The 27,372-nt window shown below is 37.3% G+C and overlaps 1 protein-coding gene across 1 annotated transcript in view; it reads left to right on the plus strand.

Moving 5' to 3' along the window:
- Window positions 1–316: 316 nt before the first annotated feature.
- Window positions 317–27,372, plus strand: part of TTC27 (tetratricopeptide repeat domain 27) — a gene marked incomplete at both ends in the record, with an annotated part of 167,242 nt that continues 140,186 nt past the window's right edge. The window contains one exon of the mRNA XM_081998456.1: window positions 317–404. Coding sequence (XP_081854582.1) covers window positions 317–404 — 88 coding nt within the window. The remainder of the gene's footprint in view (window positions 405–27,372) is intronic.

Genomic DNA, 27,372 nt, shown 5'->3' on the forward strand with positions numbered 1-27,372 from the left:
GTGCCGAGGAACGCGGCTAGCAGCCGCACCGCGCGCGCGCGCTCCATCACTCCCTGGTCCACTCTCCCTCCCTGCCCGCCCCCCCGATGCACCCGCAGCACGCACGCGCCTCCTCCCGCCCCGCGCTGACGGGAGCGCACGCGCGGGGGGTGTGGGCAGTCGGGCTGCTGACGCGCCTGCGCGGCACTACCTCCTCCCGGCATGCCCGGCGACAGTGTCATGGCGGCTCCCTGCCGCCGGTTCCTGCACATGGGTTGAGGGGACGCCAGCGGTGCCTGTCAGCGCAGGGGTCGCGAGCGAGCGTGGCGGCGGGACCATGCTGGCCCTGGAGCGCTCCCTATTGAGGGGCTTCCTCAGCGCGGCGGAGTCCTTGGAGTGGAAGCAGGGCGAATTCGCTGCGGCAGGTGAGGGGAGGTCCCGGCCCGGCGGTAGAAAGGTGCCCGGCCCGTGTGCGCGGCCGTTGCTGTGGGTGTGCGGAACCAGCAACGTTTCCGCCGGCCCCAAGCCGAGCCAGGGCCACGGCTGGCGGCTCCCCGCCCCCAGCTATCCCGGCCCCCGCCCACCCCTCCGGCCCCCGCCCTGGCCCCCGCCCTTCCTGCCCCTTGCCGGGCTCCGGGGGGCTCCTGGCGGTGCCGCGGGGCGGGGGAGGCCTGTTGGGCTCGTCAGCCTGGAGCAGCGGCACTGCCGGCTGGGCTGAGGCGAGAGGCGCGGCCGCCGCGCCGGGACTCTCCTCTAGAGCTTCTCGGCCGCTCCCTGCCGGTCCAGCTGGGCTTCAGGTGGAGAGCCTGCGGCTGCAGCAGTCCCTGCCCTGCCCTCGGTGCCCGGCAAGGCGCCCCACGGCCCACTTCATGCTGGCACTCTGGAGGGTTTTAATCACAGTGCTTCCTTCGACTGCCTCATGACCCACGAGTGAAAGACTACCTGTCTGAATTTGGGTGTGATATGAAACTCGCTCTTGTAGCAAACCATGAGGAGAAAAAGTGGCATAAACTACCTGTTCTATATTTTATTAGTTATTTAGTCATTGTTGCTTGAGGAAACAATGGAAAGTAGTCTCTTGAGAGGGCTTGATTATGTTGTTTCTGACCCAGCTTTTCTTCAGGGGAAGGCAGCAGCTTTTAAAATGTAACATTTGTTATGAAAAGGCACTTCCATATGTTAGGCTAGAAATACAGTTTGCTCAGGTCATGTGCCATGCTGTTTAAAACATTTAGAGGTTGTGGCATATTGAAAGACTCGTTTAACCTTACCCAAGCACTTACTGAATTTTGGAAAAAAAGATATACAGAGCTACTCAGCTGTTTCCTTATGTTACTTTGTATTTAACCTTAATCATTGTACTGTCTAGGAATGGTAGGTGACACCACTGACATCTGTCAGATCGGTCTTACCTTTTCACTTAGAGTTGTGTGTGCTGTTTGTGGTGTGTTTTGATTTTTATTTTTTTTAGTTTTGTTTTGCTTTTTTAAGGAGTGTACTGCTATATGCTGGGGGGGAGACTGTTTTTGATGAAAGGTATCTTGCAGTAGAGGTAGAAAATGGTGGGGTTTGAAATTATTCTTAGTCATCATGTATGTGAGCCTTTCCTATTGATGATTCTGAAACTAAATTTGAAGACTGTGACATTGAATTTGTACTGTGTCTTATCAGAAGCTAAACACAGAATCAAAAGCAGATTTTTATGTGTTTATAGTTATGTTACAGTGTTACTAGAAAGGGAAAACCTCAGTGTTCTTCATTAGTGTCCTCACAACTGATAGTTATTCTACGAACTACAGTATCACCTGCCTGGGCGACTATAATGCCATATAATGAAGTTGTCATTTTATGAAGGCAAGTGTCCTCAAAGCATAGACTGGAGAAAGTTTCTCATTATTTTTACTTTCTGTGAGAATATGGTGTCAGCAGGGCTGCAGAACTTCTACTTTTCTTTTGTATATGCCTTTCCAGGTACAGCTTACAGTGTTTTTTAAGTCATCTAGCACAAGTGATCCTTACATTATTGAGTTGATGATTGTTAGAAAGAACAAACTTAAATTGTGGTCAACAGCCTGGTCCGGAGAGATTAGAATGAATGTATCTCTATTACCCATTCCTACTAAGTCATCCATCGCTGCTGTTGAAGTTAGTTCTGTACTTGGTCTTCCCATGTGTCTGAGATTTAGAATACTTGTTTTAGCTGAATGAGCTTGGGGTTGGCATTTTGTTCACTTCCTTGCACAGCTGCTGCTTGTGTGGATCTATGCCTGTGCTAGCATTAAACTGGCTGGCTTGGTTAGTGTAGTTATGGTAACACTGAGTTCACAGAAGCTGTGATCCTAACTGGAATCACTGGTTAATATTAAGGCACCTATCCTATGCAGAGCTCTTTCCTCAGCTGCACCGTTACCACCATCTGCATCAGCTGGTTTAAAACCAGTTAGTACATCTACATGAGTTGTAGCCACAGCTGCAGTGTAGATAGATACTGATTTTTCTCAAGAATGGAGGGTTTTAACATGGTGAAGTTGTTCTAACAGCTGCTGGATTGATTGCCCTGTAGCTTATCTGAAGAATAAAGGGAAGATATCTTCTGTGAACAAAGTTGTAGCCTGGGTCAAGAACGTGGTGGGTTTTGAAGCTTCTTAGGAATTAAATGTATAGCACTTGCATCACTTCTGTTTGAATCACTTCAGTGAGAAACATTCATGAATCCAAATCCACCTTAGTAGTTACTACTAAGAATCTGACTCCGTATGCAGACTTCTCACTGAGATAGTAAACTTATCATAGGAAAATAATTATTTTTTGAAGACAAAATCATATTGCCCGTTCTTTGTGAATATTCTAAGCATTTAAAGGAAGGACTAAGTAGTTTGTGCAGTTTTACATGAGAATTTATTCACTGAACTCTTGCAAGTATTGAACCATTTTTATTTGTTGTGTTACCCCTAAAAGGCTTCTCTAGTCTGTGAAATTATTATCTTGTCTATACGATTTTACTGTAACACATTCATACAAAATGTTTTGGAGGAAGAAAACCCTCTTGTGATTGTAACTTGTAATTGAAGTTGTCTTCAATAACTGTAGTGTACATGTTTAAAAGGCCATTCATGTCTTTCCCCTGAAATTTCAGTGGTAGTTTGTATTTCACTGTAACATTAATACAAGATCTGTACAATATATCTTGAATAAAGTGACATCTGCTACTGCTGTTGTTTAGTTTCAGTGCAACTGTGCTTTTCCTGAAATGTAAATGAAGATTCATTCCTTGAAAGGGGAGTGGAATATGTTTTGGTTTGAATAGCTCTTGTAAGACAAAATTGTTTCAAAGTTGACACTAAATTCTTCTTTTCTTTTTTCTTTTCTCTTTTTCTTTTTTTTTCCCCAGAAAGTGGACCATTATTGCAGTTGATTTTTGATGGGAAATACGAGGCAATATTTTCAAATTCAGCCATCCAGAATGTTTTCAGTGCATCTTCTGTGACAGAGGAGAACATTGACAGTTACTTGGAGAAACAGATTCTAGCATACCTGGACTGTTCTGCAGAGATTGATAATGTGGAAAGGTGGAAATTATTATTTATTATATGGAAGATTAAGAGAGGTCATGTTTGATTTTTACAAAAGGCATTTTTTTTATTTTATAATATGTGACATAGGGCCTCCAAAATTCTTGGTCTGACAGAAAAACAGATTGCTTGGGTTGTTCCCCCCACTTCCCTGGGGCATCTGTTCATCATTACTGGTTCTTTCACTGGATAGTATTGTGACATGAGGGTTTGTTGGAAACACTAGCTTTATTTACAGTGCTTATCTCTGAAGCTGCTGGTATAAAGAAGCCAACAAATGTAAATTCATGTTGCCGTGTGTCATCAAACAATTTATTAACAGTTTTCTCCGAAACATTGCATTACATTTATATAACTACTTGAAGTACCACGTAATGTTACTGTCTGAGCAATGCCTGTATTTCTAAGGCTGGTTCATAAGTTTGTTCTACTCTTCTTAATGTAAAATGAGTAAGGTATTACTCATGAATGCTATTCATTAATTAATTATTTTCTTCACAAGACGTTCTCTGATAGACTCTAATTGTACTGCATATGCTAATTCTTGCTGTTAATGAATCTGACTACTGTTTACAGTTTACTATGTAAATAACGAACACACTGAAATCTATCACACTAGATATAGTAGAAGCAGGAAACTATTTTTATATGTGTGTGTGTATATATATATTTGTTTATTTTAAAAGGTGAGGGGAGGGAAAAAGTTTTGCCAAAAGAAGAGCAAAAGATAAGAGAAGGTAAAGGTAAAACGAAAGTAAGAGGATGGTAATGTATTACCAGTAAATGTGGCTGAGTACAAATGCCTGTGTTCTGATATGACAGACATAAAAATGAGTTTTTGCTAAAATACCGGAGAGAAATTAATAGTTGACACCTATAAATATTGAACTAAGATTTGTTAGTGATCATAGTGTGTCAAATGCTTATCTTCTATTGTGGTACACAATATGATGCACTCCTGTTTTCTGAGTTGGAATGTTCAGAGGTTGCTCCCATGCATTTTTGTCTCTCGGTGTTTTGGGGTTTTTTTTATTCTTTCTTTTTGTGCTGTTGGTGTTAAATATTAGCTGGAGTTTAAATGGTATCATACTCTAGAGAAATTTTTCAATATAGCAAGATTCTGTCATCTTGCAATAATTTATTCTGAATAATGTGGCACGGAAAGAATGATTGGTCAGAGCTTGAAACAGACCCAGTCCAGATCTTAATAACTGCTTGAAATAATGTGTTACTGCTTGAAATACATGTTGCTGCTTTTATGAACCTTTCAGCTTCTTAAAGATAATCATAATCTATACCATGCACTCGGTAGTACTTTATACATATCCTGTTGTGGTAATGTGTCCTCTTCTCGTGCTCCCCTGATGAGCTTTTATTGGTCTATGTGCCATTTATGGGACACTGCTGCTGTTGTCCTACTGCAGACAGCAAAGCATTTTGTTCCTCAGATGCTCATACTCCATCTCTTTGGTTTCTAAGGTTTTTCTTGTTCCCTCTACAACTCTAGACGGCATTAGAAGCCCTCTTGCCAAAAGATACAGAGGCAGATCTGCAGTATCTAGCCTCTCAGAAGCAGACAGAGGGTTTTCTGCCTAGAATTACAGCCTGGAGTCTTATTCAAAATGAAAACGTGTAGTCTTCAAAATGTATCAGTGTCTCCCAGAATAATTTTTTGTTTGTAGCAGTCAAGGGAATATTTCAAGCTCCATTAGTAATGACATAAGAAGCTTTGAAGATATTAGTGCTGAAGGAAGTAAGTTGTGACTTTCACTTGATAGAAAAGGTTCTACTGAAAGGTTCTACAGTAGGTAGGCACTTGCATATAGCACTTAAATCTGTACCATGTTTGTGTCCAATCACTTTTTAAGTTAAAATGTGTTACATAGTTATTTTTCCTACCTGCAGGCCATATGCCCTGTGACGGTCTTATGGAAGGAATTAATGCAACTTTTGCACACTGACCTTTCATTGCCTGTGGTGAAAATGTTTATGTCTAACTTTTTTTGTGGGTAAAATGTCATTTTCTGCTGAGTGATTCAAAGGAAGCACAGCAAACCTCTAAGCTCAGAAAATTCAGTAAGACACTGGTTTCTTGTGATTTTTAGTAGATGGGCTTAGTTCTAATACATGGGTTTTTTGCCTGAACTGAAAGTTGTAATTCTGGAGATTTAAAAAACTCAGTAGGAGTTTAATTCAATCGGAAACAGAAAGTTGGATGATGTTAGTCCTATTCTTTTAGCACAATATAAACACACTACAAAGTACTGTTTTATAATAGTATTAAAAGAACTCTTAAGCAGTTCTTTTTCTGAAGCTAAAACTGAGCAGCTTGAGGGCAAAACAGCTCAACATTTGGATCTAGATTATAACTTCTTTGGACACAGCCTGTAACTTTTTCCACTTTCAAATCCATGGTTCCATAAGGAAAATATTTAACTATATTTTACAATTTGCTGCAACTTTTTGTGTCATTTTAACTGCTTCCCTCCTTCCCCTGCCCCAGACATTTTTTCACTGTGGCACTTTTAACCTTTATGGCTTAAAAATGAAGTCTCAAAGCATTCCTTACAGTGAACTGATTGAATAAGAGATTTTTTTTTACTTTTTTTCTTGCTATTGCTGCTCACTTCAATGTTTAACAGTTATCTTCTACAGAAAATGTAGCTTCACAGCTGTATCTTAAGTCAGGAAATTGTAGAGGATGAAGCAATAGTGTATGTGTTAACCATGTAGCGGGATAATGTCTTTTTTTCCCGGAGCTCCACATGAAAGAGGTTCATTCTTTGCGTGACATACAGTTTGATTCTAAAGACTGGAAGGAAATAGTGTGCAGGACACAATAAAAAGATGAAATATTTTTGGAGAGATTGTTTCAAAAGAGCTTGAAGGTCTCTTATTATGTTTGATTCCAAAACCTAAAGGAACAAAGAAATGAGCATAAACACTTGTTTTTATTGACCACATATTTACTACTTTTACCTTAACATATAAATGAATACCAGATTTTCCAAAACAAATCCATACAATAAAGCTGGTTATGAATTCCCAACTTGAACACTGAATGGTGTTTCTGGTATTTCTCTTGGGGCATCTGATGGTTGGTTAACTGGTGTGCTATGTATATTGAAAAACAAAAATGAAGAAATTGTCGCTGCTTCTGCAGCTTGCTTTGGTGCATATGAATTGAAAAAAATACCTATGCAGTGTCTAATTTTGCTTTGGCTTCCCTTCTGTATTTCTGGCTTCACTAAAAAGCCTAATCACATCTTAAGCATAGCCTGGCTATTTAATATTTTCTCTTACATTTTGGTTCGAGCATTATATACAAATCCATTGCTTTTTCAAATACAAATGCTCTATTATTCTTTATTTTGAATTTGAGCAAGATTAGGTATAGAAGTATGAGTATTACAGTGGTGCATATATAAGCATCTGATTTTACATCATGGATTGCGATCCTACTGGACTTGGTGTAAACAGTGTTTAAAAAAAAAAGCCGCAAAACCACCATTCACATAGAAAAAGGAAGAACAAGATGAATGGATACAGACATATGTCTAAGGAAATAAACTGTAGATCACCATAGTAAGTGGGACACTAGCAGCAGTCCCTCTTGCTTTTCAGGCAGCACAGAAGAGCAGTTTTCAGGGAGCCTTTTGAGGGGGAGCATTTGCAGGTCTGCACAGTAAGTGTGAAGGGCAGTCAGGGAGAAAGAATTAAATTTTTTCTTTGGGGGGAAAGAAGTAAGGGATAGGCAAGGGAGGCTAGCATTTGCAGAGATTAGAGCTTGGAATTGACTTTCTCATACAGAATGATAAGGAGACTGGGAGTTGGTCACGGATCTGAAAATGCGGAAAAAAAATCACTTGGTGATGACAGATTAGCCAGTGGAAAGACAGTATCCCAGCCAAAGTAATGGAATTGGTTATCAGTTGTTGCAGAGGCCTTCTGCATGATTATAACTATGTCAAGACTTCAAGCAAGTTTGCCTACCAGATAGATGTTGGTAATGTTAAAATAAACAAATAAAAACTAGAAATAGTAGTGTACATGATAAATTAATGACAATGAGTCTTTGAAAGGCTGAAATGTATCTGTCAAATCGCAGTGCAGAGAAGGTTGATTATTCTGTGTTATCTTTCCTTTTAGAAGTTTTGAAACATAATTTATCCTAGGATAATTAGAAAATGTACATCTGTGGTTGTTTTGTGTGTAATGATAATAATTTAGTGTACAGTGATCATTAGTGCTTTGTGTTCTTGAGTTATTTTGATGTTTAATGGTAATCTTAGGTATGTATTCAAATAATATTTGCTGGTAGATAGTTACTGGCTGAATAATGACAGCTAGTAAATTTTACCTTGTCTTGTTCAACAAGAACTCTTTATACCAGTCCTTGTCTAACTCTCCAGAAGGTTCTGTTAATTTTTTTTTCCTCCAATCAAACATTCCTCACCCCTACTTTTTTCATTGTTCTACATCTTTTGTCACATTCTTGCCCATCAGCTGCTTGTTTGTGTGTGTCTTTTGTATGTGACTTTTTTTTTAGGGGTTGTATAACACTTTATCTTTTTGTTTCCATTTGGAGGACTCTTGCATCTTTAAGTCCCTGTTTTACAGAAGAAAAAAAAAAAAAGACTAGGTTTTTCCAATCCAGTTATGTTCTTTAACATACCAATTTTTATATCAAACCAGCACAATTAAAATATTAACTTTTTGTAGGTAGGAGGCATGTTATAGTATGTGATAGGACCCTTGTTGTCATATGACTGATTATAACACAGTAAGGTTCTAAATCATCAAGGAATCAAAAAACAAACCAGAAGTTTGGGTAAATCTCCTAAAACTGTATACCTGATAAATTGACCATTACATTCTGAGGGATTGTGCCCTGCCTTCTGCAGGCCACATAGATTATTTGTTACTGTAGGTGCATAAAGAAGTTAACACCATAATGATGTTAGGTGATCTTAGTCTTGTAAATAAGTAAAATTTTACCATACTTAGTTTCAGGAATGAAACAAAGTCTCATAATTGCATCTTTCAATAAAATATAATTTAAATTAAAAAACATGACTGAATGAGATACTTTGGCAGCAAATGCTGTTTGAATCAACTTGGAGATTATAGTTTGGAACTTTCTTGATGTTCATTTAATTGTTTTGTTATCAGGGAGTGAAAATAAACAGCTGTGTCAAAAGAAACATACATGCTGGTTTTTAACATATGCTAATGCAATATGTTTTCTCTGAAAATGCTGAGGATTAGATGTATCATAAGAAAATACAACAACCATGCAAAAGGCAAATATGGGATAATCTGCATCCTATGCTAATCTCCTCTGACCTCTGATAGTTAGATACAGCCTTAATTTTTGAAACATATGAACTAGTTCTGCTTCCCAAATGTTTGTCATTAGTAATAACCACTATAAACAAACGTATCTGCAACCCTTTTAGTTCCCCATGTGCATTCTTGAATACTACATTCATTATATTTTCCTAACAAGAGAGTGATTTTTTTTTTTTGAGGCTGAGGGTTTTGAATTAGTACAAGTATTAATCAGATCTTGTAGCCTTAATTAAAAATGTAATATGTTGCTAATTGCTTTTCTTATCTATACTGCAGGCAGAGGCTGGTGTTTCTACTTGGTGTGGGCAGTTTGCAGCTCTTCGTTCAAAGCAATTGGACTGGGCCTCCTGTTCAGTTAAAGCTTCAGGACTTTTTGCCTCCTGCATTGTTACAGAAATTCTGTGAGGTATACTTGGATTTTAATAAGCTGTCCTTTCATAGTCACTGCTTTTCACAAATAACCATAATGCACTGATTTATCAGAGAAGGCACATCTGTGAGGCACAGAGCTAGAACGAAGTGCCTTTATCATTGATCCTGCTGGCTTCTATTGCAAGCATCTTCAGCTATATCAATTTTATAAGCAGTGTCTTAAGGGTAGTTACTCTCTTTCTCTACTTAAGAGATTTCCTGATGGAGATGTTGATTTTGGATGGGGAAGATTCATTTATTATATGGGAGCATTTACTCAAAGGGCCTTTGCAGTCAATAAAGTTTTTATTTATTTATTTTGGGTTGTGGTTTTGGCTGGGTCAAAGAAAGATATTTATAAATGGCTTAGAAACTTTCCCTCGTTAGGGCAAGGTAGAAACTGTGTATCTTGCAAATAGGAGAATATCTGGCAGATACTAAGAGAACAGTATATTTGGATGCTCAGTATTCTGTTAGGCTCATGGATGATGCCACGTGAATTGTAGTAGTGTAAGTACAAAAATGCTAATTCAAATAGAGCTTTTGGGAGAGGAGGGGAATGTAGGAGATAAAACTGAGGACTGTCAATTTTATGTACTTTGACATTTTTTTATGTAAATAAATAATCTTCATTTGTGAAACGCATATATTGTTTCTCGTGGTAGTACCACGCTTCATCTCATGACTTTCCTGCACCTGTAGTTCAGAACAGCTTCTTGAGCATTAATTTTTTCTCTCGGAATTAAAACTATGGTAAAATACTGATTACTGCAGCATGTCAGGGAAGAATATATTGCTAGTATCTGCTAAGGCTAAATCTACACATGAGTTTGAATTTAGAATTTCACTGTGAATATGGTATGGACCATGAGCAATGTAAATACTGTGAAATGGGGGGAAGTTTGAGTATATGAAAAGTTTCACATAAAAGCATTGGATTTGTGTGCATTATTGTGGCATGTTTTTGCAAGAATTCCATAATCATGAAGTCCTGCCCTAGGTTAATTTGCAAGGTTGTATTTCTAAATAACTAATTCAGATGCAGTATCTCTCCCCTTTTTTAAATAGATGTTTATCAGTTTGATGTATCTTTTAGAGCTGACATGGTGTGTATATAGGCGCTTTTTTTCCCCAATTTTTGATACTAGAAATTCAAATCTCATCTTATGATGACTAAGGAAGAAGTAACAGTGGAAACCAAGTGGACTAAACCTTCTAGGATGTGAAATGAGTTAGCATAAATTTTACAGTATGCTATTTCTGAGGGGAAAATGAGTTCAATTTGCCTTTACATATAATAAAAAATAAAATAAAACCTCATTCTTCCATTCTCCTTATAAACAGAATATAATCTTTAAAATAATCTTATAATTTGTGGGTTCTGTTTACTGGAGAACTCTAATATGCTATATTAGTGTATATGCGCAGACTGCAGTCTAACACAGAGGCTGCAGCCCAAGGCGATAGTCACAGAATTGCTGTCATCGACCGACTTCACAGACCTGTAAAACGCAATGTTCATGATTTCTATTAGCCATCCCTTTTATTGTCTGTCTTAACGGAAGAATAAGATACTAATTGCCTATTGAATAAGGGAATACATGTCTCCTGTTTAGTTTCTGTTATATTTCTGCTGTGGCTGTGAATGTAATGTGTTGAAAGATGTTTGCTTATGCAGAGGTGGTATTCCAGGAACCAAATTGGCAAGAAATTATAAACAGACTTGAGCATACGTGATATTTTCTAATGAGTACTGCATCATACTTTGATATTACTGCAAGATTTAGCTATTTATGCATTCAGGTGGAAGAAGTTTACCTTTATATTACTGCTATCTGTATTATCATCTTCTGAAATGTTAGTGAGTTTTTTTCCAAGAGCACTAAATATTTATGCGCTAAAATATAATATCTGGTTCTCTTTATTAAGAGTCTTAATTCAAAAGCTTTTGTATGTTTTGAGTTCTCTTTATGTGCTTACTTTTCTTACCAAGGATTCTTAGTGTATAAACACTCTAAAAATTAACATCTCGGTAAACTGACATTTTTGTGTTTCCATTAATCCAGCTTTCTTGTCTTGCATACACAGATATTCAGAAAAAGTGGGTTAAAAATATATCTCTGATTTTCTTCATCTGTTGTAATCTTCCATATTATGTCATCAAGACTGATACAATCCCTTTTTAAATAGACCTTCCATTTTTCAGGTTTTCAGACTAAAATGATCTTTTCCCATGTCAAGGTTAAAAAATTATGTCTTCATGTTTCTTTTAGCCTGCTCTAAGTAATATTGCTAACTTTCAACCTTACAATGTCTCATTTACTTCAGGAATATTTTCAAAACTGTTACTCTTATTTTCAGAACACTTTATTGGATTAGTCTTAACTTTATGCTTTTGGGGTATATAACTGCTGCCATTTCTACAATCTGAAAGTTTCACCTCTGGGTCAGAGGCATAGTTTCATTTCTTCTCCCAGATAACTTCTGAATGCATCATTAATTTCTTATGAGTGCATTAAGACAGCATGAGACTATAATTAATTTCAGTGAAGAACAAATAAAATAGCCTTTTTAGATGAGTTGCTTGCAGGGGCCTCTTGGATGTCTTCCATGAACAATATTCATGAATATGTGTACATTATTTCCCATCCCCCAAATTGATTCCAGCCTTCCTTGTAAATTACAGTTACATTCATGTACTCTATTAGGATTTCTTTTTATGTCCTACAGTACTGGCTTGTGCTTTTCTCTTTTGAGTCCACACATAAAAGTAGTTCAATAATTTCTAAATTGAAAGCCAGTTAGCATTTTAGTTATTAGGTGTCTTTCAGTTTTCTAAAATAACTTTGAGACTTTACCACACCAGTTAAATAGTCTGACTGATGCTACCTTAAGTTTTTTAATAAGTGAATTTTGTTAAAGGAAGATTTTAAAAGTACTGGATTTCAGTTAAAATGGATTAGCAGTTCTGGTTTAGAACTTGCTGGGATTAGACTAAAACAGTTTTAGTGAGCCAAGTGCTTATAGTAAGTGGGATATAGTGATAGGCTCCTTGTATCTTAAAGGACTGTCACTGTCTCTCTGCATGAAGGGAATAAAAGGTACAGAACTGTTGAAGTTGGAGCACATTTATCCTGCCTTAAGCTTCAGAGTTTCTGAGTATTGGCTCATAGAAATGAGTTTAGTATCTTCAGTAGATGAGCTGGACAAAACTGTGTAGTAGCTCTAATTAAGACCACCGATGACTGTAAGAATGTTGTGAGAATAAGCTGCTTTAATTGTTTGTTGTCTGATTTCATATTCACAAGTAGGAAATATTTGGTAACAGTGAGAAACTCCATCTGGAAGAAGATACCAATGTGTTAATTGGTAATACATGTAAATAACTGGTAGGAATCCTCCAAATACATGTATCCCCAAGCTCCTGCTGGCCTTTTTGTAACTTCCAGGTTGATTCCAAATAATTAGTTTTAGAATGCGTTTGAATAGGTTTTTTTTCTTTATACTTGTGTTACTGCTTCCTTTATGCATTATTTGATCCTTTTGGTGGAAGAGACTGAAATATTACCACACTTCTATTGATATTGGTGGTTTTCATATGAATTATGAACATGGCCATCAACTGTCTCAAATCCAGTATGATTTCCTACCCTTGTTAATTCAATCTTTTCAGAATCCGTCTTTTTTCCCAGACCCAGATGCTCAGCTTCCATTAGCATAAACTAGCCAGAAAGAAGAAGGAGTTGTATTTTAGGCTGACTGATGTGCTCTTTGAACACCAGTGACCAGCGACATACAGGCTTTGAAGATTTTGCGAATTTCTCCCTCTATGGGGAATATAAGGAGGGATGCTAAGGCTAAATGTGGAGGCAGAGTCTTGTAAGCAGAGATAATCTGCTGAAGTAGCCTACAGTCTTGCCCTACGTTCCCTTGCTATGAATATAGAAAGGAAGGGAGGTTCTTAATGCAACCACTTGGAAAATACTCCCTTAAAAATGGAGCAAAGTTACCCTCATAGGGAATATGAACAAAAGCATTCATACAAAGTACTTCTATGTGTAGCACTCTCAGGAAAGACTTGCTTATGCTCGCTCACCTTTATTATCCTCAGTCTTCTATTCAGCTCTGCATGGGTTATCTGTTGCTGTTTTGGATCGTGAAACTGGAGACAGCCTCCACTGCAATCTTACCTCCTTTGCAGAAAGTTGAAGAGAGAAGCAGTTACAAACAAAACCAGTTTTTCCATCCCCTAAAGTCTAGAGTAAAGAGTGAATTCTGTTCCAAAGGACCAAATCTTTGGCTGGTAACCTCAGTACATCCTCCACTATTCTGGAAGATATATCACCTTAGCTTTGCCAAATGGCAAATTGTTGTGTGGTAGTCTTTGTGCTGTTTAAAATTTGAGAAGCTGAGTATATAAGGCTTCTTTATTTGATAGTTAATTTGTTTCTACACTCCTCCCCCCCCCCTTTTTTTTTTTTAAATTAAAAAGCCTCTTCCCAAGCCTTTAGTCTGGCTTTTTCTACCTTTGTGTATGTCTCCAATTACCTTTTTAAGATTTAGGGGTAGGGTTCAAGACTGAGAAAGAGCTGATGAAACATTAGGAAGTCTAGTTCAGAGCAGTCCCTTATACAAAAGTAAAAGCATGTCAAATGCTCACTTTGCCTCTAATCATTATCATTAGCCAGAAAAGAACATGAAGCCTGTAAACTAAAATTCTCATACTCTCTATTCTCAGAGCTCTTGAATGTGAATGACAGAAGTTTTTTTTCTGATTATTATTGTCATTACTCAGATGGCAACAGTTGTGCTGGGAAATAAATACTTTTGAAATACTGTGAAACAGCCAGGAGTACTGTCCACCTTGCAGCTGATTTAGGGCTTTAGTAATAGCTACTTAACAGTAGCTGTAAAGTTACTGTCTGGAAGTTGAATACATAACAAGCTGTGTTGCAGAGATTAAAAAACATGTATTTAGAGTGAATTGAGCTTCATTTGTCTGTATTTAGCCCAGAGGTGGTCAAATGGAACCACCTGCAGGTGCAACAGAAACTGGATGATTACCTCAGATTTCTCAGTGTAGTAATTATCTAGTATATGTTTCTGTGCTTTAAGAATATTATTCCTGAATAAAATAATTACACATTTTGATGGCAAATCTGGTGAAGAATGGAAGGACTCAACACTGTAACCTATGTTTACTAGGTCAGGAACATTGTGTTAGCAAGTCTTGGGTTTTGGCCGTTTTGGGATGTATAGCTCAAAAATGTCACATGAGATAGGTTCAACACTTCGAATATTTAAGTGTTTAGACGCAAGAAGACAAGCTCAAAATTTCTTTTTATTCTTAGCCAATGCTTTGGGGACTTTTGTGGACCTGATTCCTAACTTTTCAGCCCTTGAAGCTGTAAAAGCTTAAATGTTTACGTCTTTTATATGTAACTGTTCTCTCATCTTAAAGATTATCTTAGGGCTGGAAATTCTCTTGTTAGAATTCTGCACTGATAGTGCAATCTTAGAGCAGAAGCTAGGAGAATGAATGCTGGTTTAGGCTTTCTCAGCTGAAAGAAAAGGATGTCTGCTTTCCTGTAAGGCATTTGCTACATGGAAAAGAACATGGATTTGTTAAAATAGAAAATAGCAGTTCTTTGGCTCTGAGACTTGTTGGCTTACTGTCAAGGCTGTGACATGTCATCATCTCTCCCTTCTCCCTCCCTCATTACATTCCCTGTAATGTTACATTAGCTGGACTGAGCTCTCCAATGGAAGGATTTGAAATGTGAATTTGAGATTAATCGGTTGCTACAGTGCTTAAACAAGTATAGATTACTATAACATGGCAAGGCTGTTTTGGAAAATGGTTCTGTAACAAAGCTTATAGCTTCTTTGCTTTCCTGCTGAGTAGTTTGAGTGCTGTCTACTTTGATTATAGAAAGGATCAAAAAGGAGCAGACAGAAAAAAAATTTTAAGTTAAACTGAAAATTATACTAAGTCTCATTTGTGTGTCTATATCTTAAAAATGAATCTTTAGAAGTACTGAATGGTGACCTTCCTTGTCAAAATCGGAGTAGAGATCTTGGTAAGGCTGTTCCTTTCTGAATCACTAGAGGTGGGAGGGATCTGGTATACTTACACTTGACAGTTTCTTTCCTTTATTCTCAAGTGCTTTGTCAGACTATTGTAAACTTTGTTTTCCACGGTGGGATTTGAAATGACTGCAGTGATGTCATGCAAGAATTCCACTTTGGGTAAATAATTTAAAGTTCCGAGTCAAAAGTATTTTCAATGTCAATGCGAGATAAATAATTAACAAACCAAAGCACATCAGAAAAAAAGCCTGAAGATTACCTGGTCATTAAAAAATGAACTAGGGGAATAATGTGGCTTAACAACTTTTGTCTTTAATGTAACCCATTGATAAATGTATTGAAAAGAGTTTCAAGTAACTTAGGAATTACATTATTCATTTAGTTTAAAATGCTGAAATGTGATTTAAATAACTTCTATCCTGGTTGTGTAAACTGAATAAAATCTGTCTCGGGCAAATGACTTCAATGCAAGCTGTCATTTAACCTTCTCTTCCTCTCTTTTCCTTCCGTTCCCTTTTCTTGCTTCTTTCATACCAAGTAAAAAAAAAAAAAAAAAAGCCTTACTTTCTTTAGTTTGCAAAAGGAACCTGCCATATGAGAACTTGCAATAAACTGATGAACTGACATCTCCCTGAGTCTTAAGATAAACTGCTTGAATGCTTTTGTTGCATTAAAAGGGAGAAAAGAATAGGTGACTTCCAGATGACAGACACCCCTGAGACAGAGGTTCCCTGGAGAGCTACCTCAAGCCGATTAAGTAAAAGAATTACTGTAGGGAACATCATACAGGAAAGCATCCAAAGCCAGAGAGAGGTTTTTATTTGTTGGACAAAGGGAAGAATGGCTCTAATATTGCTGCCCTGATGCCATTCCAGCAGGAAGCTCCTTCTGGGGAAAGAGGAAGGTAACACGTTGACATCCCTGGAGGAATATCTAGTGTATTTGGGTTCTCTAGGATTAATTTAATTAAAAAAATATTTTATTTCTGTGATTACAAATTGAATGGCATGGATTTACCAGAAGCTTTTCTTCTTAGATCATGGGAAGGATTATGTTACTGGGATGTGTTTGGGGATAACGTTGACTGGACATACGCATTTCAGGTGGAAGAAAATCAGAGTCTTTCAGGTCATGTTGATATGGTGTATCAGGACAGTAAGAAACAAGGCAGAAGTCACCATGACTTGGTAAAAGGTTGAGACTCCAAGAGATGGTGATTTTTTTTTAATTTTTGTTTTAGTGTGTTGAGCAGACTTTTTCCTTAAGTACATAGTTATTTTTCCTAATTCTGTATTACATAATTTGTTTATAAACTTACTTACATATCCTGAAACTTGTCTTTTTTTTTCATTCTTCTTTCAGCCAAAAATGCTGCATGCAGCTATTCTGAAGGTGCTGGTTCTAGATGGTGAATCAGTCTATACCTTAACTTCTCATCCTATTTTGCTGCTTATAGCCAGGATAATCCTTGTGAATTCAAGACACAAACTTGCATCTCTTCAGGTAAGAAATATGTCACTAATGATTAAGACTGCCAGCTACTCATTAATTGGTTCTCTCATTCTTTTTTTCATACCTCATTGAATCAGTATAATTTCCATTTCTTTTTCTGTAGCTCTGAGGTTTTTGCCTCTAAGAAACCGTTCAGACGAAGTGATTACAAGTAAACACAAGTATCATTTTCTTGGAGATATTTTTTCACTGTCTTCCCAAAAGAGAAGAAAGATGTCTTCATTACCTGGAAAAATTAGAAAATTTAATAGGAAGCAACTTTTTAAAAAGACACATACTTTGTGACATTATTTGAGGGAGGGCATGGGGGAATGCCCTATAATGCAGCATACATGTACTATGTTCTTTTTAACAAACTTCGGGATACTGTTAACCATTACTGTATGAATCCTGAGCAATGAGTTCTACATGCCAAGAAAGTCCTTTCTCTCTTTGCAAAAGAGGTAGAGAACAATGACAGACATCCATGTGGAGGCTACCTTAATTCTCTGTTGTGCTTGTACATTAAAAACAGGACGATGTGATGAACCTCTTGAGAGGTTTTTTGTCTCTATCTCCTTTGTAGTTTAGCAGCAGGCTGGTTGGTAGCAGGATTCTCTGGAACTGCGGGACTTTTAACAGCAGCAACTTTGCTTTATTGCATTCCAGTTGAACAGAATTTGGCTGGAGATCAAAATGCCACATGGTCCCTCTTTATGCTTGGCTGACAACATCCATTCCCAGCTGGGTCTTTGTATGAGTGATGAATTAAGCTGTGTGGGAGATGTTGGCTGTACTGCATTTCTGGAAGCCAAGCTCTTCCATCGTTTTCCCTGTTATTCACAGATGAGTGCTGTTGAATTTTAGCAATTGGGTCAGTCGGGGAGGCAGAAAATGTACCTGGTATAGAGAATTCCCTTGCTGCCTCCCCTCAGACTGACGTAATGGGGGGCATTTTACTACTCAGTGGAGGTTCAATTACTTGTGGCTACGTCATGTTTGGATAGTAGTTCAAAGGCCGCAACTGGTAAAAACTACTTTCATCAACAGGTCAATGTAGCAATTAAAGCCTCCCATTCATTCCCATTTCAGCTTGATTCAAAAGAAGTCTCTTAATATCTTTGCTTCTTTAAGATTAGTGCAAATAAATTTAACAAAGGGTACAATACTCTGAAATACTTATCTAAAACGTTAATAAAGCCTTGTTTTATTCAAAAATGCTACTGTATGTGGAAGATTAAATGCTTAAAAACCATCCAACAATGCTTAACTTGGCTCCTAAAAAACTGACATTGCTGATAACATAGTGTACAAAGCTCACCTGGCTTACCTGAAACTTTTTATAAATATATTCTTTCTGATTCTAACATTTATGAGTGGCAAGCATCAGGCCTCAGGAAATTGTGTCATTAAGCTGGATACTCAGTTGCGTGGGAAAATGAATACTTCATTATATAAAGCTAAACTGAAGTAATTTGAAACTTATTTAAATTGCCCTTAGGTTTCTAAATAACTGATGAACTATTGGGATTTGACCTTTTTCACAAAGTCTGTTGTTTATGTGCTTTTACTCTGTTCAGCTTGATATCAAAAGTCATCTTTCATTGCTTTTTGAAATAGATGCTATTATTCTTTTTGATGGTTCCTTTCTAGGGACATTAGTCAACTACATGTGATTGATTTAGACGTTTTTGCTTGAATACAGTACAGCCCTTAGGTCATTCAGATGTAAGCATACTTGTATAAAAAGTTCAGAGCATAGGTGCCTCTCAGAAGCACTCAAACATCTGTTTCCTAGAAGATGATTGGTGTGCTAACAGTAGCGGAATAACTACTAATCACTAGAGCCTGTCTAGAGGTATGCCCTACATTCACATATGATAATCTCAACTATAATTTTGAGAATAGAATATTGTATTATAATTAGCTTTTCCATGCATTTCCACTTGGTGTAGCTAGAGAGGGATCACATGTGCTGGGGAACTTACGTTTTGTGTACACAGCTTTCTAAAATCGGGTATTTCCTAAGCTGTGATTCAGCTCTGCTATAGAGCAGTTATTTAGTTCAGTAAGGTATTTGCCTTTTTGAAATTCCCCATACAAACATTAATACTTTCAGTTGTGATTGTAAGGTGTTCTCATGAGCAGTTCTGGTCCTCTTCTGCATCTCTTGGTCGTCTTTTTACCCCCATCTGAAGAAATAAAGATTAAACAGAACAGGAAAAAATGCATAGAAGGGCAACACTGGATGATCAGAAACACTGAATGGCTCCTATACAAAAAGTATCTAAATAGTTTAGGACTCTTCAGGCTGGAAAGACTACTGAAGAGTGAGATCATGGCTGTCTATTAAAATCATGAATGTGACATGAAAGGAGATAAGTAGGAAACAGCTTTTGTGGAACTCCAAAATAAGCACACACAAGTATTTCTTCTATCTTCTGTTCACAGAGTTTCTTACCAGGTTGTGGTCCTAAAGATTTGCAGGGTTCAGAGAGCAGCTAGAGATATTAACAGAGGAAAAGTCCATCAGAGTCTTAGAGCACTGTAAAGCTGCTTGAATATGTTCATCTTTATGCTAGTTTAGTGCTCACTTTTTATACAAAACAGCTATTTTGGTTGGTTTTATATTTTTTAGAAATTAGAATCAAATAGATTATAAAACCTGTATTTTAAAGCCACTTACCCTTTTTTAAAAATTATCTATACTTGTTATTAACTTGAAGTATCCATATTTTTTCTCTCAGACATTGCCTTGGTGGACTCTAAGATGTGTGAATATTCACCAGCAGTTGTTAGAGGACAGATCACTTGAGCTACTTACTCTTGCCCAGACCTGTATAAAACAAGGTATGTTTCGAAATACTCAGTTTATTGGCCTACAGCATCAGTTGCAAGATATCATGGGGGAGGGAAATTTGTAGGCACAACTCCCGCAACATGATGCTCTTCAGATGCTTATGTAACTACAGAGAGTAGAGAGGGAACAGAATTCACTTAAATTGACATGGACTTTTATGGCATATGCTGTTTTCCAGACTCTAAGATGAAAATGGGAATATGTGATTGCAGACAAAGGCTTTGTTCCCCCGTGCTTAGCACTGTTAACTTACCACAAACTCTCTTGAAGCCATTCTGTACCGTTTTCATTCCTTATTTAACTGAGCTTATTTTGGTTTGAAAAGGGAACGTCATTGTTCTTCTGTATCTTCATTGGGGGGAGATAAACTTTTTTCCCTATTTTCTCTATCCTTACCTAAGTATTGAGATTTGTTACCCCTCTGCATTATATGTAGAGAAAATACATAACTTAGTTCTAATGTTGTCTTATATACATGCTGACATATACAAAGCATAATGTAGAAAGTTAAAATGTCGAATGTAATTATATTGCTTGGGATTTTTTTCTTTTTAAGAGGAACAAACTCTTATATAGACCATTAATATAATTTGCTACAGCAATGGATAAAGCTGGAAAAAGGAGGCAAGCTGTTAGGTACATTTGCCCCTAATAGTTAGCTAAAGATTCTTCATTTAACTTCACAAACCTAAAATTTCCAACCAATTACATGTAAGAAATTTTTTATTGCATTTAGAGCTGAGTTGTCGTGTATGTTTTATTTTGACAAAGGCAGCAATCTTAAATGCCAAAGTTTCAACTCTCCCCTCTCCTACCGCACCTTAATGGAGTTTTTTGGATCTGAACTGTATGTAGGTTCAGGCCGTTAAAATTATATGTAAAATATGAAGTGGGTTTTGGTCTTTGAAGAACGTCCAAATAGATGTTAGATGTAACATCTAGATGTAACAAAGATGTTAGTACAGTAATGAAATTGAGTAGAGGATTTTACTGGGTCATCTGCAGTGAAGAAGGAACTGACTTAATGCTCTTACTGGATACTAGACTGGAGTTGCAATTGTTGCAATTGACGCAAACTATAATTTTTGTGTTTCTTCAATACTTTATTAGAGAATTTTGAACTAACTTCTAGAGTTATCTTGCACAGCTATGGGAATCAAGATTAAATTCTACTTACTCTTTTAAACTTTTTATTTCTTGGAAAGTTGGAAGTGTTACTGATTTGATGGACATACTAGAAAGTAATTGACAGGTGTACTTCAAGCACATTGTGATAAATTTGTTGGTATATTAATTTATAGGCCAGGGACTGGGGTTAGGGGTTGGACTTTAACAGGTACAAAGAATGAAATCTAAGTTGCATTTTTAATTTGCAAATTAAATTATAGAAAATTGAGTTTTACTTAAAAAATGGGTGTTGGCAGTGTGGTGGGGTTAGTCTTACAAGTTTAGCCTGTTTAAATACTTGGACTGAAAATAAAAATACCTTAAAATGTGAATTCCAAGGTATGTTGTAAAAGCTAATCTCCCACCTACTTCTCATAGCCATTTTAAGAACAGAGGCGCATAGAGGTAATAACTCTTCCAGAGAGAGTTATTTTCCTTAGTTTGATGGTTAGGGGTAAGTTTTTTGAGACAAATTTGTTGTTGCTCAGTTTTAATGTAGTAAGGCTTGAATATTTGTGTGTTACGTTGTACAGCTCTTCCAGAATGTATATGTTCTAAATGTTTACCTAAAAATACTGTGGTGGATTGACCCTGGCTGGATGATAGGTGCCCACCAAGCCGCTCTATCACTCCCATTCACAGCTGGACAGGGGAGAGAAAGTATAATGCGAAGCTTGTGAGTCAAGATAAGGACAGTGAAAGATGAGTCAGTAATTAGAGTCATGGGCAAAACAGACTTGGGAAAAAATGAATTTATTACCAATCAAATCAGAGTAGGATAATGAGAAATAAAACCCAATATTAAAAAACACCTTCTTCCTGGGCTCAACTTCACTCCCGATTGTCTCTACCTCCTCTCCCTGAGCAGCACAGGGGGACAGGGAATGGGGATTGTGGTCAGTTCATCACATGTTGTCTCTGCCGCTCCTTCCTCCTCAGGGGGAGGACTCCTCACACTCTTCCCGTGCTCCAGTGTGGGCTCCCTCCCACGGGAGACAATCCTCCATGAACTTCTCCAACGTGAGTCCCTCCCACAGGCTGCAGTTCTTCACAAACTGCTCCAGCCTGGGTCCCCCAACGGGGCGCCGTCCTTCAGGAACAGGCTGCTCCAGCCTGGGTCCCCCATGGGATCACAAGTCCTGCCAGCAAACCTGCTCCAGCCTGGGCTCCTCTCTCCACAGGGTCATGGATCCTGCCAGGAGCCAGCTCCAGCATGGGCTGCCCATGGGGTCACAGTCTCCTTCGGGCATCCCCCTGCTCCAGCGTGGGGTCCTCCACAGGCTGCAGGTGGAGATCTGCTCCAGCGTGGAGCTCCACTCCAGCGTGGAGCTCCATGGGCTGCAGGGGGACAGCTGGCCTCACCATGGTCTTCACCAGGGGCTGCAGGGGAATCTCTGCTCCAGCACCAGGAGCACCTCCTGCCCTTCCTCCTCCACTGGCCTGGGTGTCTGCAGACTTGTTTCTCTCATGTATTCTCACTGTCTCTCCAGCTCCAGTTGCCGTTGCCTTTTTTTTTTACCACCTTAAATGTTATCCCAGAGGTGCTACCACCATTGATGATGGGCTTGGCCTTGACCAGCAGCGGGTCCGTTTTGGAGCCAGCTGGCATTGGCTCTGTGTAATACAAACCCAATACAAATATCTGTAAATTTTATATTATGAAATAAGTGGTGCTGGTGTGCCTCATTCAGATAAGGAGGGTTAATGACATATGCCTGCAATATTTTTTTTTTTTAAAAGCTTATAAACTGTAAATAGTCTTCTGTTCATTTTTAGGTAATTTTTTTGGTATTTTGAGTATATGTGTTCTGTAGACACACTGTGTCAAAGATACTTAGATGCCAGTGGTTTTGCAGTTCTATTCAAGTACTGCAATTCTTGTTTGACAGAATAGTTTTAGTATTTTAACTTTGGAGAATGCAGAGCACATGAAAATATTTTTGGGTTCTGTTACAGAGATAAAATCCATAATAGAGAAATTTGTAGCATATTTATGTAACTTATTTTTTTTCTTCTTGGAAATACTTAAAAACTTGGAACAAAGCTGAAAGAGAAGTAATCATAAAATTAGTTTATATTCATTGACTAGATGATACCAGGTAGAGATAAGTAGTTTGTGCAGCTCTCATCTGTGGAGAAGATGCTGCTGCATATGCGCAGGCACTAAACAAGTACTAAGATATCTGTTTTCAGTGACCTGTTTTGAGACTCCTCGATATGGTTTTCAGAGAAGATGGTGTAAAGTACACTTGAATCTGTAGTGAGTTTTTCCAGGCAGGTTTTGCTGCCTCTAACAGTTTATTTACTTTCTAATTAAAGCCATCTGGTATTTCAAACAAGTACCTTCATATTCCATAAAATAAATACTTAATAAACATTTCAAATAGTCTTTGATTAGGGCTCGAAAAACCCACTTGCTTATTCTGTATCAACTTGACTAGAAAACTGTCTTAATTACTAGAGAAAAAGACCTTCAAATTCAGGAGGAATTATCTTTTCTATTTAAAATGTGTTATGCTCAAGTATAAGGTCAAGGTCATCACCTGAACAGAAGACAGCTGCAGTGATTCCCTGCTGTTCTGAAGCAGCTGTTGTACAAAACCAACAGGGCTCAGCACAGTTTCCCATCCATTTGGCCTTGTGCCAAACATGATGAGATGTCTTAAGTTTGGGACATTGCTGCTTCTGTGCAGCTACGTCAGTAGTAATGATGTGAGGCTTTCCACAAAGGTCCTTGAAGTCTCGAATGCCTAAACTTACCAAGTTCTGTGATTAGCATTGTAAGTAAATGATAGATAGTAAATTAGATAGGGAGTAGTAAGACTGTTTCTTAGTGTGTTGCTTCAGTTCATTATAGCAGTATATATGGTTTTAGCACAAGTAATTTTATATTCAGATCATTGAAACTTGTTACCTATGGAAAAAATCAAGAAGTAACATATGGTTATAGACTATAAGTTGGTTTTTTTCTTTGTAATTGAATCAAAATCATTCAGTTGGAAAGCTGCATTTTTGTGCTGTTTCTACATGTATACCTGCACATTCAGTATCTTGTAAGCTTTGTTGCACTGACAGTGGCCCTTCAGGATTTAGTGGCTCAAAATACGCTAAAGAGTCAGTGTAAATCTGTTTGCATTTGTGTAAAACCCTCAGTGAATTTTTCAGTGCTTTTAATAACACCTCATAGAAAAAAAAAATTTATTTTTTCCTCATGTCCTTTGGGAAACCACCAGAATGGCATTGTATATGTATTTTGTTAGAAAGGCAGATGTTTTACGGTCCTATGGGCATTATTCTCTTTTTTTAAAAAGACAACGTGTTTAATGATAAATATGGACAAAAACATTAAAACCTCAGATCATTTCTTGATGAAGAGTATACATTACTCAGACGTGAGGTTAACATTCATCTGACTTTCTGAGTTTTGAAGTAATATGTTTGAAATAGGCTTTGTGTTAAAAGCGGTGGTTAAATTCCACAGACTTTGGTTTTAAATAGTTGTAGTCTCTTTAGAGGTTTGGGGTTTTTTTAAGGATTAAGTTGTAACCTGCTGCATTCTCTATCCGACGTTAACTGAAAACCATTGGAGCAATATTTTTAAATTACCCATTTGCTTTCATTAAACAAAATCACTAAATTCAGACTTTGAAAAAAGTTTAAGTTACCAGACAGGCTTTATCCATGCAAATTCTTACTTACTGAATTAAAAAAGAATGTTATAATACTTGTTTCTTTTCTAGCTGTGTAAAAATATATAGAAAGCTGCTAAGCCTGAACATTAATTGAAAGATTTTGAGGATTAACAAGTGCTCAAAAAAAAACCCAAAACCTAGGAGGTTTAGACAAAATCTGTTCAGGCTGGGATTGACTGCCAATGTCTAAATTCAAAAGTCATAGGAAAATGTTTAAAAAATCCTTCATAGTATTAGTTTTTTGTGTAGTAAGACTTTTTACTTATCTTTAAAGCATGTTTGAAAAACTAAGCATCCATTAAGTAACACAGCATCTATGTTAATCTTGGGTACCAGTCTTTTTAGGTACTGTGATGCCGTGAGCTTTGAAAGAATGCTATTATGTAAATATCTTTGGGCAAAATAAATAAAGCACAAAGCAAAAGAACACTTCCATTTAAGAATAATTCACATGAATAGATTTCAACTTAATAGTTTGTATTTTACTATGCAAGAATATTCTTTTGTCATTTACTGTATTTTGATAGGTAGAATTTAAATATATAAGGAATACAAATGCTTCTATGCTGGATTAAAAAATATCAAGTCTTCTTTCCTAAAGATTTCAGATTTACTTATGAAGTTATTTTCTCCTGTTCAGATGGAGAACATGACCATTATCAGTCAGCAAATCAGTAATTATAAAAACAAACAAAAAACCCCCACGCAAACAAATAAAAACAAAAAAGACACATGCAAAGAAGCAAATAAACAAACAAATAAAAACCCTGAAGAGTCCTAAGTTCCCATTCAGTGCTCAATCTGCTGGTGAAACTTTCTCATTTGAAGCCTGCTACTGAAGGAGGATATTACCTCAGTCCTGTAGTCTGAGTTCCTATGTTCTTTAGCAGGACCAAGACAGGGTTGTTTATGTCCTGCAAGAGTGATATACCCCAATTCAACTTTGCCTAAAATATAAGAGAAGATCAAACTTTTGTTTTTTCTAGTAGTATTACTTAGATATAAAACTTGAAAAATAGTGCTTTATGCACAGTGCATGTCTTCTATACACTGACTGTGGATTTTTAAATGTGTGGAGGTGTAAAGAACAACAGGTCTGCTTTAAGCATAACAAACTTTTTCTCCTGGTGTTTTACATGTTTTGTTTGGGTTTTTTAAATATCATTCTCCTGGACTGCGTCCTCATAGCTTTTTTTTTTTTTATTTGCAGTGACAGAAGCAGAAACTTTGTTCACGGGTGGTGAAAGCTGGCACTTAGCAATTCAGTTCCATCTTGAGTGCGCCTATACATTTTTGTATTACTATGAGTATAAAAAAGCTAAAGAGTGTTTCAATGCAGCTAAAGACATAACAAAACTGCAGATTACTCTGACAGGTAAGTTCCTAATCATCCCTAATATTGGTGTCTGAGCAGCTGTAGTATTACAAACCTTCCTTCCTGTGTTTCATGTAAAATTCTAGGTCTAGTTGTTGTGGGACTCATAAAACTAGTTGGTGTCATGATGAATAACTTCGGAGACATTTATAAAGAAGTCTGCAAGATGGTTTGCAGTCTTTCAACTTCTATGCCGCTAGCCTCGATCTACTCCATGTAAATAGCATTTAGAAGTCGCTTCCAGGACTGTTGTTATCACAGGAAATAAGTAGAAAAGTCAAATTCCTGATGAACAGAAATATCACGGATTCAATCGCTATGAAGACTTTGTCCTTTCTGAACCTATTCTTTGGAGTCAGGCAGATGAGATTGCTGCACTTGTAACTTAATTTAAAATTACATATATATATATGGGACTGTTTTGTCTAGCTGGTCCTGCTAGGTAATCAAAATGGCATAAAATGCACACATCTTCTGTGTGAGCACTTTTGATTGTGCCTGAGTAGAAATGCAAAAAACCTTTATATAGTTTTTTCTATAGGCTTATTAGTGGAAAGGACTAAGGATAAGGAACTGAAACTTGCAGTCTCCTTACTTACTACACCACTGTATATCACAAGGCTAGCTGTTCCTTTATATTTAGATTGGAGCTGCAGCTGCCTCTGCTTATATCCTGAGTCAGTTTAATATTTTCATTAAAAAAATAACGAACCAAAATGAAAACTCAAACAATTGTTGTGGAACTCTATGCTAATTTTTTTAAAGGTTTTTAAAGGTTTACTTTTGAAAAATCTCGTAATGAAAATCTTGTGCATAATGTTTTTGCATAGCTATAAATTGATTATATTCAATGGTATCTGCTTAAAACATAAGAATAATTTCCATATATTTGTTCAGAGGCATTCCATGCATTTCAACTGATCCTTACCCTTTTTTCCTATGTGCAACAACATGTACTGTGATGTGTTCCATGTGTGGCATGTACTGCAAACTTGCTATTATGAGGTAGTTCTGTTTAAAATTAACCTATATTTTTCTTGTTTTTTATTAAAAGCATCAGTGCCTGTGATGATACTCAAGCTATAAAAATTTTATTAACTAAGAAGTAGTAAAATCAAAGTGGCAGGTATATAGTCAGTATATACAGTATATATCAGTATATTCACTGATATTCCTCAACTTACAGCTACATGTTGGATTTTTTTTTTTCCCATTTAAAGGAGATCTTTAGATTTTGGATTAATAATTTCCTGAAATGTAGCCTAGGAAAAAAACTCTTGTTTGGAGGAGGGGAGAAAGAGTTTGGATGCGGTAGAATTATTTGTATTTTTGATTACTTTACCAAGAGGTTATACTAGTCCCAGAGAGAGATCGTGGTGATAT

This window comes from Phaethon aethereus (genome assembly GCF_964289735.1).
Source record: "Phaethon aethereus genome assembly, chromosome: 3".
Taxonomy (NCBI): Eukaryota; Metazoa; Chordata; class Aves; order Phaethontiformes; family Phaethontidae; genus Phaethon; species Phaethon aethereus.